Consider the following 14,733-nt stretch of genomic DNA (forward strand, 5'->3'; position numbering starts at 1 on the left):
CCGGCAGCCACCTGCCGGAATTCAAAAAAGCAACCTCAAACTTAGAAAGCGCTAAGCTCTTGTGTGTGTCAGCTGTGCAGCTCCTTAAAAATACACCTCCTCTCAATTGTGCACTGCTGCTTTCAATAGTGGGTTTGTTGAGTCCCAATAATTTAAATATAAATCAAGGAAAAAAGTTGAAAGCGCTGTCCACAATAAAAGAGTTTTTTATTTGATTAAAAATTATAAAATCACTATTCACATATATCCTTATCAATACTGATCTAAAGGTTTAGACATTGAAACATATTACAAACCATAGCTGTTTTCCAGTGGTACCTATTAGTGAAACAGTTTAAACACAGTGGGTAACTTGCATTAAATTGACACACTCTGCATCTAATTAAACAATTGTGTTAGATGTCATATACTAATCCCCTCAGTGTTTATTCCTTTTTGATGGTTCACTCCTTTGGGCAGCCTCCTATAAACGTGATTGGAAGGGTTAAATGCTGACAGTCCCAGACATATCCGGAGAGATATGTTCACCACAAATCTGAATTATATATATCCTCCCGCTGGGACAATAATACATCCAAAGCCACAGATTGAGAGCACGCAATGTCAAATTTAAGGAGATAAAGTAGCTACTTTTCTTGGTACAATCCCTTAATTGGCAGCTATTGATACTGAATAAATTGCCGTTCTGACGGGCGTCCCCGTCTGGTGATAAAGTTACTTATATACAGTAGGACTCCTATTCAATAAGCATGCTCCACAGTTCATTCGTGAGTTCTTATTCAATAAATGGAGGCCGCATGCACGGCTGATCTCACCCCTGTTCTTATCGGCTACTGCTCCCGCCGGGCGTGCGTGGGTGTCTTAGGCAGCATCCGGCTGCTTCTCCTGCACCGAGACTCTCGCGGACCGCCTCTCCCAAAACAGTACCACAGAAAACTTGCGACCACACCACCGCAAGTTTTCTGTGGTACTGTTTTGGGAGAGGCGGTCCGCGAGAGTCTCGGTGCAGGAGAAGCAGCCGGATGCTGCCTAAGACACCCACGGACGCCCGGCGGGAGCAGTAGCCGATAAGAACAGGGGTGAGATCAGCCGTGCATGCGGCCTCCATTTATTGAATAAGAACTCACGAATGAACTGTGGAGCATGCTTATTGAATAGGAGTCCTACTGTATATAAGTAACTTTATCACCAGACGGGGACGCCCGTCAGAACGGCAATTTATTCAGTATCAATAGCTGCCAATTAAGGGATTGTACCAAGAAAAGTAGCTACTTTATCTCCTTAAATTTGACATTGCGTGCTCTCAATCTGTGGCTTTGGATGTATTATTGTCCCAGCGGGAGGATATATATCATTCAGATTTGTGGTGAACATATCTCTCCGGATATGTCTGGGACTGTCAGCATTTAACCCTTCCAATCACGTTTATAGGAGGCTGCCCAAAGGAGTGAACCATCAAAAAGGAATAAACACTGAGGGGATTAGTATATGACATCTAACACAATTGTTTAATTAGATGCAGAGTGTGTCAATTTAATGCAAGTTACCCACTGTGTTTAAACTGTTTCACTAATAGGTACCACTGGAAAACAGCTATGGTTTGTAATATGTTTCAATGTCTAAACCTTTAGATCACCTGCCGGAATTCACCTGTCGAATTGTGTCGAATTAAAAAACGGCGATAATTTGCCACGATTCGCCGTGAATTGCCTATACCCCTAAGTTGTCTAAAAGTGGGCGGCTTATTTAAAAAGTTAAGAAAAAAGGTGTGCTCTACATTAGCCCATCAAATGTGGCTAAATGATGGTGTCAGCACAAAACACAGCTGGTTATTTGGGAATGCCATGTCAGCAGCTTGTGAAGACATGCCAATATGCAAAACTCACATTGGACAGATACGCACTAGTGATGAACTTCTTTATGTATCCTGATTTCAAACCAGAACAGACAGTGTTTCGTACACGGCCGAGTAACATTATTATGACCACCAGCCAGAGTAACCACTGCGTGCATCACGGACAGCAGCTAGGCGGGCTGAACTGTTGTTTTAGACACACGTCTAGTAACCCCCAGGTCCATTTTGATGGTGAGCTGCTACGCTGTAGCGTGTTGGTCAGCCCTCACACACCTTCGTAGCCGACGTTCATCTCTCGCATCAATGGCACATGGTGCTCCGAAGTTTCCACGTCTGTTATTCACAATGGTGCCATTTGTCCAGTAACGATACACCTTCACCACAGCATCACACGAACAGTTCACAAACTGCTGTGTCAGAAATACTGCCACCCTTGGCCCGAAAGCTGATAATCATCCCTTTTTGCACCTCTGATAAATTGCCCCCTTTTACACATGACAGCAACAAGTGTTATATGTGAAGACAGCCTATCGCACACCTTATATACTGACCAATCCAGCGCACGTCACATGACATACTTCATGGGCCAAGTGCTGCCAACGTCAAATGTAGGAGGTGGTCATAATAATGTGACTTGACCATGTAATATTTTACTTTTATTGTATTTTGTGTTCCTGTCTTTCTGCACAGTTTTAATTCCAGTTATTTAATCCCATTCATTGTGACCTTCTTTTCATCCAGTACCTTGATTAAAAGAACATTGTGACATTAGGATCGAGGTATATAGTTTCAGAATTGTATCATCTGACATTTAAAGAGATTAGATTAAATTTGTAATTTTGATATTTTTATAATTCTACAGAGTGTATATAAAGTGGTTGTCTTGTTTCTACTTGTGTGAAGTTCACTGTTGTATTGTGATACAGGTATAATTTTGTATATTCTAGGTAGGGTGCTTAAATCCCAAAGATGGCAAGTACAGCTTGAGGGAGGAACTTTACAGTCAGGTACAAAAGGAATGGATGGGGTATACCCCAGAAGAAAGGCAGCACCTGGCAGGCATTCTCTCTAGGTACGAAGGACAATCACCTTGTTTATTCTGGGACTATTTACCATATACCTCGGAATGATTCTGTTTGTTTCTCCTGATTCTTGTACAGGTTTGGCTCTAAGTGAGCTTGAAGGAGATACGTAAATATAAATGGATTCCTGTTTGGATTGCATTGTTTCCAAGTATTTCCCTTTCACAATGGCCCTCATTCCGAGTTGTTCGCTCTGTATTTTTCATCGCATCGCAGTGAAAATCCGCTTAGTACGCATGCGCAATGTTCGCACTGCGACTGCGCCAAGTAACTTTACTATGAAGAAAGTATTTTTACTCACGGCTTTTTCTTCGCTCCGGCGAACGTAATGTGATTGACAGGAAATGGGTGTTACTGGGCGGAAACACGGCGTTTCAGGGGCGTGTGGCTGAAAACGCTACCGTTTCCGGAAAAAACGCAGGAGTGGCCGGAGAAACGGTGGGAGTGCCTGGGCGAACGCTGGGTGTGTTTGTGACGTCAACCAGGAACGACAAGCACTGAAATGATCGCACAGGCAGAGTAAGTCTGGAGCTACTCTAAAACTGCTAAGTAGTTAGTAATCGCAATATTGCGAATACATCGGTCGCAATTTTAAGAAGCTAAGATTCACTCCCAGTAGGCGGCGGCTTAGCGTGTGTAACTCTGCTAAATTCGCCTTGCGACCGATCAACTCGGAATGAGGGCCAATATGCGCACACATCCTATTTCACAGATGGTGTATTACTGGGCTACCCATTGTGCACGCTTTCTCCACCGTCCACTTTATAGTATCCTAGCCAAAGTAGTTCTAGAAGTATGCCTCTGTGTTATCCGGTGTGACTCAGAACAGACCTTTGCCACAAATAATCTATATCCAAATCTTGTTATATCCATCAAAGAAATATATCCAGAACACGCACTTCCTGGCACAAGACCCTGGAAAAACTTTAGTTCATCCATTCCAAATCTCCCACATTAACCATTGCATTCCCCTTCTCACTGGTCTTTACCAGTTTTAGCCCAATCTAGCAGTGGCAGAATCATTTCCCTTGCAAACTGCTACTGCTGCTTCTCAGTTGTTGTCTGTACTTTACCCAATCCAATAGAAATACTTCTATTAACACAAAAAGCAATTAAAAACAACACACTAACATACTGTATGTACACCTCATTGTCCCAACACCTCATTGTCCCAACCCATACTGTCTGCGTCTCTTACCCATTACCTTTATTATCATCCCTAAAATATTGTATCCAATTACTACCCCTCTACAAAGTTCATTAAAACGTCTATAGATCTCCTTCTGATTCCTAAACCAATGCTGCTTTGTGACAGTATCAGCATCAGTATTCAATGCGTGGCACTTAACCTCATGTATCAAACTTCTTTTCTCCTGTTGATGGTACGCTTGCGAGCAGGGACCTCTTATCTCTGTGTATGATTTTTAATATCCGGTGTTGTTTTATTACTGTTGTGCTTCCCAGTTTGTAAAGCCCTGTGGGGTATGTTGGCACTGTATAAATAAATGCTAATAATTATAAAAACAGCCTGTATAGACATTAGATCGCTTTCGGTTTCTTGCTGCGGCTTGTGGAACATGCTGTTTTGGGGATCTTTAACATTCTCAGCTAGCAGGGCCCGATTAAGGCTTCCGTATGTCCTAGGCTAATATACTTATAGCGGTCACTGTAATGCTGCAAAATGCAGAGCATAGTGTGTATACATGTGCATGTAATGAAGGGAATACAGCTGTTATGTTTGCTCTTGGCATCTATTGATGTTTGTAGAGTGTAAAGGAGACGCTGACTACTGGGGAAAACAAGGATAACTCTCTAAAGATAATAGCATGCAGCTCTTCAGGATACCCAGATGGCGCTGTATAGAAAGGTTTTAGCAGTAAGTTACATGTTCACATTGCCAATGACATCCGGTATTCACTTTAAGTACTTCTCCCCCACACCGTCTCTGGACAGCTGGAAAACCAAAAAGCCTCTTTCATTAGGCCATGTCACCGACATGGGATGAATCTGGCCTTCATTTTATTCCCTGTCTGCCAACTACGTTATGCCCCCCTAAATCCTGGTGCCCTATGCTGTAGCCCAATCAGCCTTTTGGTTAATCAGGCACTCACAGCTAGTAATTAGTTAATTTAGTTTTAAGTTAAGACTAAGGGGTATATTTACTAAAGCTTCCACAATTGAAAAGTGGTGATGTTGCCCATAGCAACCAATCAGATTCTGTCTATCATTTTCTAGGATGCAATAGAAAAATGTTAGACAGAATATGATTGATTGCTATGGGCAACCTCACCACTTTCATTTTTAGACGCTTTGGTAAATTTCCCACTAAGAGCGTACTGGCATATTGTTTTTAAGACATACTGAACCTTTAAAATGTTCAAACTGTAATGATCCTATTTTTAAAAGATCTCTATCATTAAGATTATTTTTATGCCTAAAACATGTCAAATACTTTAAGTGTATGCAGCTTAAATTACTGTGTAAATATACAGTACACAATCTTGGGGCTGCGCGCCGTTTGCAGCCACCGCCCACCCCCCTGAACACATACAATCACAATCCTAATAAGGCTGCGCCCGTTGGGATGGGTGAGTGGGAAGAACAGATATCACTGGGACACTACTGCACCTAAGGACTACAGATGTACAGCTTGCAGAGTGCGTGGCTAGATGGTCCAAAGGACACATCAGCCAGCACTGCAGCAGTGAATCTGGCTGCGGCATCCTGCTTGTCAGATGAACAGGCAGTGAGGGTCCCACTCCCAGGGCACTCCACCCTATGCAACGGCACTGGCCGCACCATCCTCCACACGGCCCTGTTCCAGTTCCCTTGTCATAATATGAATCCAGTCTCAGCAGCATGGGGGGTGTTGCCTATGAGAATCTGGTCCATCCCCCTTACCCCTCAGGGCTATACAAGCTGTAAAAGACTCTTCCTGGTACACATGGACGTTAAAGGGAGTCAAACACTCATATACATTTAGACACAAACCAGACCCCTAATAAGGCACCAGAAGGCTTTATTTATTGGTCCTAAATACTATTCAACAAGGAGGTTACAGTATTAACGTGAAATACATATATACATATTGGTCCTTTTGTATTCAAAGCACAGCCATAGAAAATATGAGTACTCTGTCTCTCATTACTTAGACTCCTGCTCTCTACCCAAACTATCCACGACTCAACTTCACACTCTTAACTCGACGATTACTGATGAGGAAATTAGAGCAGCTATTAAACTACTGCGGCACCAGGCCCAGACGGCTTCACTGCCCTTTACTACAAAAAGTTTACTGAACCTCTACTTCCCATGCTTCGTCCTCTCTTTAATTCGCTATTCGAGGGCGGTTCGCTCGATGATGCTACCACCAGGACCAACATAATAGTCATCCCAAAACCCCAGAAAGACCCCACAGAGATTGGCAACTACAGGCCAATCTCTCTCCTGAATGTTGACCTAAAGCATTTTGCTAAAATTCCTGCTCTACGACTCGCCCCTATGCTCTCATCCTTGATCCATCAAGATCAAGTGTGCTTCACTCCCAATAGACAGGCATCTGACAATACGAGATGATTGATAAACCTCCTCCACGTGGATATGGAGTTTGAGGGTGCCTTTCTCCACGGGGTTAATTCCCTTTATAATAATCCAATGGCTTCGGTATTGGTAAATGGCCTTTCCACCGCTCCGTTTCAGATTATCAACGGAACCCGTCAGGGCTGCCCCCTTTCTCATCTATTGTTCGCCCTTGTCATGGAACCGCTGGCTGCGAAGATCAGACTAAATAAAAATATCACAGTTATAGCAGTGGGACACTTGGATCATAAAATAGCATTATATGCAGACAACGTAATCCTGATTCTGACCAATCCTACTATTTCCCTCCCGACCCTGTTTGCTGAAGCTCGCACCTATGGACGATACTCAAACTACAACATCAATACCGACAAAACTGAATTTCTATATATAAATATACCGCACTCTGATCTACTATTGTTACAGGCTGAGTGTCTCTTTCGATGGCAACCCAGCAAACTTAAATACTTGGGTGTTTGCCTCACTAAATCATATAGACAGCTATAATCTGCTAACTTCCCAAGGTTGCTGGCTTCCATCAAATCGGACCTATCGGCATGGGACAAACAGTATATCTCGTGGTTCGGTCGCTCTGCGATGGTCAAAATGAATGTTTATTGTATCTCTAGCAAACACTCCCTATTCAAATCCCTACACCAACCCTCAAACATTTACAACATGAGATCTCAGATTTTATATAGACGGGTAAGAAACTGAGAGTTAAAATGCGAATATTACAGAAACACCAACACTCTGGAGGTGTGGGCATTCCTGATCTCCTTAAATATTTTCAGGCCATTCAATTGACCTCCTGTGTGCATTGGCATGCCCCTCCAAATCAGAAAGTTTGGACGTACAATGAAGCCCACACTCTCTGTTTATTCTCCCTCTACTCTCTTATGGTGCTACCCCTCTAACCGACCAGTCTCTATCTCTCTCCTCCCTACAGTACGGTTCTCATTATCCAACTAGGATTTTTGTACACGTTTCTGTAAACTTTGTTCGTTTCATCCCCTCCTGGTCCCCCTCTGGAACAACCCTGCCTTTCTTCCAGGTATGGATCACCGTCCGTTCCAGTTCTGGAGTAACCATAACCTTATTCCCTTTTAATTTTGCCCCTCTACACACCTTCCCAGATTTTACTAGTCTACAATCCCGTTTTAATCTCCCCCACAGGATCTTTACCAATTTTTACAAATTCAGCATTTCTATCACTCCCTCGAGCATCCTACTTCAACTACGTCCACTTCAACTATAAAATCCCTCTGTCGTCACCACCAGTCATCTAAAGGGCTCATTTAATCTCTGTATCAACTCCTATTATCCCACAATCAACCCCCCAAAGAATCTCATGAATTGGCCTGGGAAAAGGATGTAGGTGAGGACCTAACTCCTGCGGAATGGTCCCGAATTAAACAGGCGATATCGAAATGCCCGATCTCCGTGCGTATAAAAGAAAATACATATGCTCTATGCTCGCTGGTACCTAGTACCTACCCGCCTCCACACTATTTATGCCACCACGTCGGATCTTTGCTGGCGTCATTGTGGGCAAAGAGGAACTTTTTTACACATTTGGTGGACGTGCCATTCTATAAGTCAGTACTGGAAGGAAATACATAAGTTAATTAAAAATATTGCTGATTTTGATATGCCTTCTTCACTCTTATTTACACTTTTGGCTAGACCGATTTCCCACCTCCCACAACCCATACATTGATCACCCACATTCTCAATACAGCTATGTGCCAAATTGCAGCAAACTGGAAGTCGATTACCCCTCCTCCCTTACCTGCCACTATCAAAGCAATCTGGTCGACCTACAGACTGGAACGAATATCCTCAGTTATTCATGATACTCCAACTCAATTTGCCCACGTTTGGACTCCCTGGACTACTTACTATGAGGCTGAACCCCCTCTGGCAACCATTTTATCAAATTTTATTTCACCTAGCACTAATAGATGCACGCACACCTCGGCTGGCTATCCTTCTATCCTTCCACTCTCCTATTCTTCCATTCTCCTATTCCACTATTCCTCTTATCCCCTATTCCTTTATTCCTCTTTCCCTTTCCTCCTCAATCTCTATATTCCTCTGCTCCTCTATTTTTCTTTTCTTCTCGTCTCCTCCTTTTTTTATATACTCTTTTTTGGTTATTGATTTGATTGCTCTCCCCCACTTTAAATAAAATAATTTTTTTGTTAAGTTCTATTTCAGTATGTCAGTATGTTATGCCCTTACTGATCTCTCTCATTGCCTTCAGAAAACATATTTCTCACTAAGGTACCAGTACTCATATGTTTTATTTTTATGTGCAATTTAACAAAGTTAATTTTCTGTATGAGGTTTGTAGGCAGGGTAATTCATCATCTATTCGGTAACATGTTTACACCCTAATACAAAGTATCTGATATGTTGCTGTGGGACACTGCAAACTTTTAGGGTGCATACACACGGTGAGATTCGGACTTATCCGATTCTCACCGTGCGACAGGGGGCCGGGTCGGCACTTAGCCAGTATCGCAAGCACATAATGAGTGTGCTTGCAATGCTGGCTATGTGCGATGTCAATCCTGACTATCTCTTCTATAGAGATAGCCAGGATTGACTTGCCTGCACAGCCTATTTTTTCTGCCGATGCCGACCGCGCGGGGCCGCGCATCGGCATCGGATCGGGATCGCAAGGTGACTGTCACCTTGCGATCTGCACTATCTTTTCTTCCGATTCTGACTATATAGTCAGAATCGGAAGAAAATATCTTACCGTGTGTACACACCTTAACTTTAGCACACAGTGTGTTGTTTGGTTTATAGTTATTATTATTCAACTGTTTACCGATTGGTTGCTGTGCAAGCAGAGTATAGACATTTTCTGTGTGATTGAATGATGAGAGCAACAGTGCCTTATCACTATGAACAATGCATAACTACTCTGTTTATATCTAGGTGTCAGATATGTGAGATTTCCCACACTTTGCTACTAATACAGCTAGCTGTAAACGGCACAGTGCAGCTGTATACCTGTTAGGGTCTCCTGCCCTGTGCTGCCACGTCGTCATGGCAACCGGGAGACAAGTGCTAGTGGAGTAACCTGAGCGCAGCTGATACTCCGGTTCGGGTCTTTTGCTGTGCAGTGGTTATAGGCTCTGTGCACGGCAGGGGATCCGGTGCTGGTTTTTGTGCTCACAGTCTGTGAGGTCTGAGTGGGGCGTGGACAGCACCTGCTTTATAAGGCCTCTTTTCAGGGTAAGCAGATGCTGCTGAATCTTTGTTGGTTAGTCAGTTCATGAAAGTTAGCCAGTACAGTGTAGCTTTGTATTTGTTTGTTGCTTACTGCAAATAGGCCTGGGGATTTGGTATTACACTCTGCCAATCCAGACCTAGCAGTAAGACTGGAGTCAGTCGTTTAGCTTGCTGGGGTTCTGTTACCACTCTGTGAACTTAGCAAGTTTGCGGCTGTATTCTAAGACTTGCCTGTCTAATCCTGTCTCACTGTGCTAGGTGTCAGGGGTCAGTTTAGTGGCAGTAAGCTAAAACCTGTGCACTGCAAGTGAGAAATAGGATTGTGGAGACTCTCCTTGTGTCTATCATTCCATCTCTGACCAAGGAGTTTACTGCCGCACCCGTTGGTAACCCTTTAGGGTTTTGCTGTTGCCCTTAGCAACAGCATTTCGGGTTCTCTATGTATTAAAACACAACATCTTGCTTTTTCCATCTGTGCAGTTCTAATACAAAGGAGATACCCAGTTCCTTAGCCTCTGGGCTTCTCTGTTCACTTTGTGTGTATTTTGTTACCCTATTACCTTCTGTGTACGTTATGTCATATTCCCCAGTTTGTCTGTGAGTCCATTTGTTTTGCATAACAGTTCAAACACCAGTACATTCCTGCAGACACTGGAGTGCATAACAGTTCTGACACCAGTACTTTCCTGCAGGCACTGGTGTGCATAACATATTCAGCAGCCTAATACTCCTGTTGAAATTTTGTGGGAATATGGAGCATACCCCTCAAAATACGTTGCAACAGGTGGTCGATCAGGTGCAGGTCCTGACTCGACAATTTAATGATTTGTCCATTAAAATGCACACCTCCCAGGCTGCTGGTGGAGCTCCCGCAGCAGCAGCACCTGCAGGGGTTAAGGAGCCGAAAGTAAATCTCCCGGATCGTTTTTCTGGAGATCGCTCGCAGTTCTTTTGTTTCAAGGAGAGCTGCAAGCTATACTTCCGGCTTAGGCCTCAGTCTTCTGGGTCGGAGATTCAGCGGGTGGGCATAGTGATTTCCTTGCTACAAGGAGACCCACAGGTCTGGGCATATGGGTTGCAGCCTGACTGTCCGTCGCTTAAAAGTGTTGATGCTTTTTTTACGGCACTGGGCATGGTGTATGATGACCCTGACAAGACGGCCTCAGCCGAGGCTCAGATTTCGATCCTTAAGCAAGGGCGAAGGCCAGTTGAGGTTTACTGTACGGAGTTTCGGAGGTTGGCCCATGATACCCAGTGGAATGACCCAGCCCTGAGACACCAGTACCGAAGAGGTCTTTCTAACCAGATAAAGGACCAACTGGTACAATATCCCTTGCCTGATAGCTTGGATCAGCTCATGCAGTTATCCATCCGGGTGGATAGACGGCTGAGAGAGCGTAGGCTTGAAAGGGAGACTGAGATTTCCTTCCTTCCCAAGGGAACCTCAGACTCTGAGGAATTTTCTGAGGAGCCTATGCAGATTGGGACTACCCGCCTCTCCTCGCGTGAGAAGACGCGGAGGAGACAGCAGGGGTTGTGTTTGTACTGTGGGAATAAAGGTCATGTGGTAGTATCATGCCCAGAAAAGCCGGAAAACTTCAGGGCCTGAGGGTGATGGGAAATATCCTGTCAGGCCAGAAGTCAGAATTTCCCAAGAAGACTTTTATCATTCCGGTGACCTTGAAGATCCTCGGTCAAACTGTCAAGACTGAGGCCTTTGTGGACAGTGGGGCCGACGGGGTTTTTATGGACCGCCAATTCGCCCTGAAACACTCTGTTCCCTTAGTACCCTTGGCATCGGAAATTGAGATTTGTGGGTTAAACGGGGAACCATTATCCCAAGGTAAAATTACCTCTTGCACTAGCCAGATTTCTTTGTTTATTGGAGCCACACACTCTGAAAAATTGTCCTTTTATGTGACTGTCTGTACTTTTGCCCCATTGGTGTTGGGGTTACCCTGGTTAAGGGCCCACAATCCTCAATTTGACTGGGTCTCTAGGGAGATTCTTAGTTGGGGTACTGATTGTTTCAGGAGATGCTTGAGCCTTCCAGTCAGGCTCTCGCAGCTAAGTTTGCCAGGATTGCCAGGGTGTTATGCAGATTTTGCGGACGTGTTCTCCAAAAAAGTTGCAGAGGTACTACCTCCCCATCGCCCCTATGACTGTGCCATTGATTTGTTGCCAAATGCTAAGCTTCCCAAGAGCAGGTTGTACTCCCTGTCACGTCCTGAGACTCAGGCTATGGCAGAGTACATTCAGGAGAACTTGGCTAAGGGATTTATCAGACCTTCACAGTCTCCAGTTGGGTCGGGGTTCTTCTTCGTGGGTAAAAAGGACGGTTCGTTGCGACCCTGCATCGACTTCAGGGAATTGAACCGTATCACGATTAAAAACTCATACCCACTGCCTCTCATTTCGGTCTTGTTTGACCAGCTTCGTACTGCCACCATTTTTTCTAAGATTGACCTACGCGGTGCGTACAATCTAATCCGAATAAGAGAGGGGGATGGATGGAAGACTGCCTTTAATACCCACTCAGGGCATTATGAATATTTGGTGATGCCTTTTGGGCTCTGTAATGCCCCGGCAGTCTTCCAGGATTTCATGAATGATGTGCTCAGGGAATATTTGGATAGATTCTTAGTTGTATACTTAGATGACATCCTAATCTTCTCCCATTCCCTGGAGGAACATCGGAAGCATGTACGCTTAGTCCTCCAGAAACTCAGAGACCACCGGCTTGGGGCGAAGCTGGAGAAGTGCGAATTTGAAGTTCAGCAAATCGCATTTCTAGGATATATTATCTCCCCAGAAGGTTTCCAAATGGAGGGTTCCAAGGTACAGGCAGTCCTGGATTGGGTGCAGCCCACTAGTTTGAAGGCGCTTCAGCGTTTCCTGGGCTTTGCGAATTTTTATAGACGATTTATCGCTGGATTTTCGTCTATAGTGGCGCCCTTGGTGGCACTCACTAAGAAAGGGGCGGATGTTGCTCACTGGTCTTGTGAGGCTAAAGCGGCTTTTGCCCGTCTCAAAAGGGCATTTGTTTCGGCCAAGGTGCTGCGACACCCAGATCCAGAGCGTCCTTTTGTGGTGGAGGTGGATGCCTCTGAGATGGGTATTGGGGCAGTGCTTTCTCAGATGGGAGTGTCTGATAATCGCCTTCATCCCTGTGCTTACTTTTCCCGTAAATTTTCGCCTGCCGAGATGAATTATGACGTGGGTAACCGGGAATTGTTGGCTATTAAGGATGCACTCGAGGAGTGGAGACACTGGCTTGAGGGGGCTAAGTTTGTGGTCTCAATTCTCACTGACCATAAGAATCTGGCATATTTAGAGTCAGCGAAGCGTCTCAATGCCAGGCAGGCACGATGGGCTTTGTTTTTTGCTCGCTTTAATTTTTTGATAACATATCGCCCTGGGTCAAAAAACATCAAGGCTGATGCGCTCTCGCGGAGTTTTGCTCCAATCCAGGAGACCACCGAGGAGCCGTTGCCCATTGTTTCCCCATCATGTATTAAAGTGGGCATTACCCAGGACCTCTTATCATTAGTCCTTAGAGCACAGGAGCAGGCTCCTCCAGACCTTCCGGTAGGTCTTTTGTTTGTGCCTCCTAGGTTAAGACAGCGAGTGTTCCTGGAATTCCATGCCAAGAAGTCGGCAGGTCACCCGGGTATTGCCAGAACTCGGGAGTTGCTATCTAGGGCGGTGTGGTGGCCCTCGGTGGCTAAGGATGTGGATCAGTGGGTTCGGGCATGTGACATCTGTGCCCGAAATAAGACTCCTAGAGGGGTTCCTGTTGGCCCATTACATCCACTCTCTATCCCATCTAAGCCATGGACCCACATTTCAATGGATTTTGTGGGGGACTTGCCCAAATCCTCGGGGATGACAGCCATCTGGGTTGTCGTTGACAGGTTTTCGAAGATGGCGCACTTCGTTCCACTGGTTGGGCTGACATCAGCCAGACGCCTGTCTGAATTATTTATGCTGCATGTTGTGCGTCTCCACGGGTTGCCACTTGATGTGGTCTCTGACCGCGGATCCCAGTTTGTGGCCAAATTCTGGAGGGCATTTTGTTCCGATCTCCAGATTTCTGTCAGCTTGTCGTCAGGCTACCATCCGCAGTCTAATGGGCAGACTGAAAGGGTGAACCAGTCCTTGGAGCAGTTCCTCAGGTGTTATGTCTCCAAGTGTCAGACTGACTGGGTTGCTCATCTGTCCATGGCGGAGTTTGCCTATAACAACGCGGCTCACTCTGCTACAGGGATCTCTCCCTTCCTTTGTGTGTATGGGCATCATCCTAAGGCCAATTCTTTTGACCCCCTGGACTCCACACCTGGTGGTTCCTCTGTGGTTTCGGTCCTTAGAGGTATTTGGCGGAAAGTGAAGAAAGCCCTTGTGTCTGTGTCATTAGTGACCAAAAGGGTTTTTGATAAGCGGAAAAGACCCTGCAGCTTCAAATTAGGAGACTTCGTCTGGTTGTCTACCAAGAATTTGAAGTTGAGACAGCCATCTCATAAGTTAGGGCCCCGGTTCATCGGCCCTTATAAGATCACCAGGGTTATCAATCCGGTGGCATTTCAGTTAGATCTGCCCCGTTCTTTGGGTATCAATAAAACATTTCATTGTTCCCTTTTAAAACGGGCGATTAGTAATCCTTCCAGTGGAAGACCTTCCCCTCTTCTGATACGTGGCCAGAGGGAGTTTGTTGTTGAAAGGATTCTTGACTCCAAGGTGGTTCGGGGTTGGCTGTCATTTTTGGTGCACTGGAAGGGGTATGGCCCGGAGGAGCGGTCGTGGGTGCGCAGTTGTGATCTTCATGCCCCCAGACTGATACGCTCTTTCTTCTCGCAGTTCCCCGATAAACCCGGTGGTAGGGGTTCTTTGACCCCTCGTCAGAGGGGGGGTACTGTTAGGGTCTCCTGCCCTGTGCTGCCACGTCGTCATGGCAACCGGGAGACAAGTGCTAGT

At 45.2% G+C, this 14,733-nt stretch overlaps 1 protein-coding gene across 2 annotated transcripts in view; it reads left to right on the plus strand.

Annotated features, from left to right (window-relative positions):
* ELL3 (elongation factor for RNA polymerase II 3) overlaps positions 1 to 14,733 on the plus strand; it is a 285,177-nt gene that overhangs the window by 158,573 nt on the left and 111,871 nt on the right. For both annotated transcript variants that reach the window (XM_063925873.1, XM_063925874.1), the window contains one exon: positions 2,803 to 2,927. In XM_063925873.1, the coding sequence (XP_063781943.1) occupies positions 2,803 to 2,927 (125 nt within the window). The remainder of the gene's footprint in view (positions 1 to 2,802; positions 2,928 to 14,733) is intronic.

This window comes from Pseudophryne corroboree, chromosome 6, assembly GCF_028390025.1.
Source record: "Pseudophryne corroboree isolate aPseCor3 chromosome 6, aPseCor3.hap2, whole genome shotgun sequence".
NCBI classification, from domain to species: Eukaryota; Metazoa; Chordata; class Amphibia; order Anura; family Myobatrachidae; genus Pseudophryne; species Pseudophryne corroboree.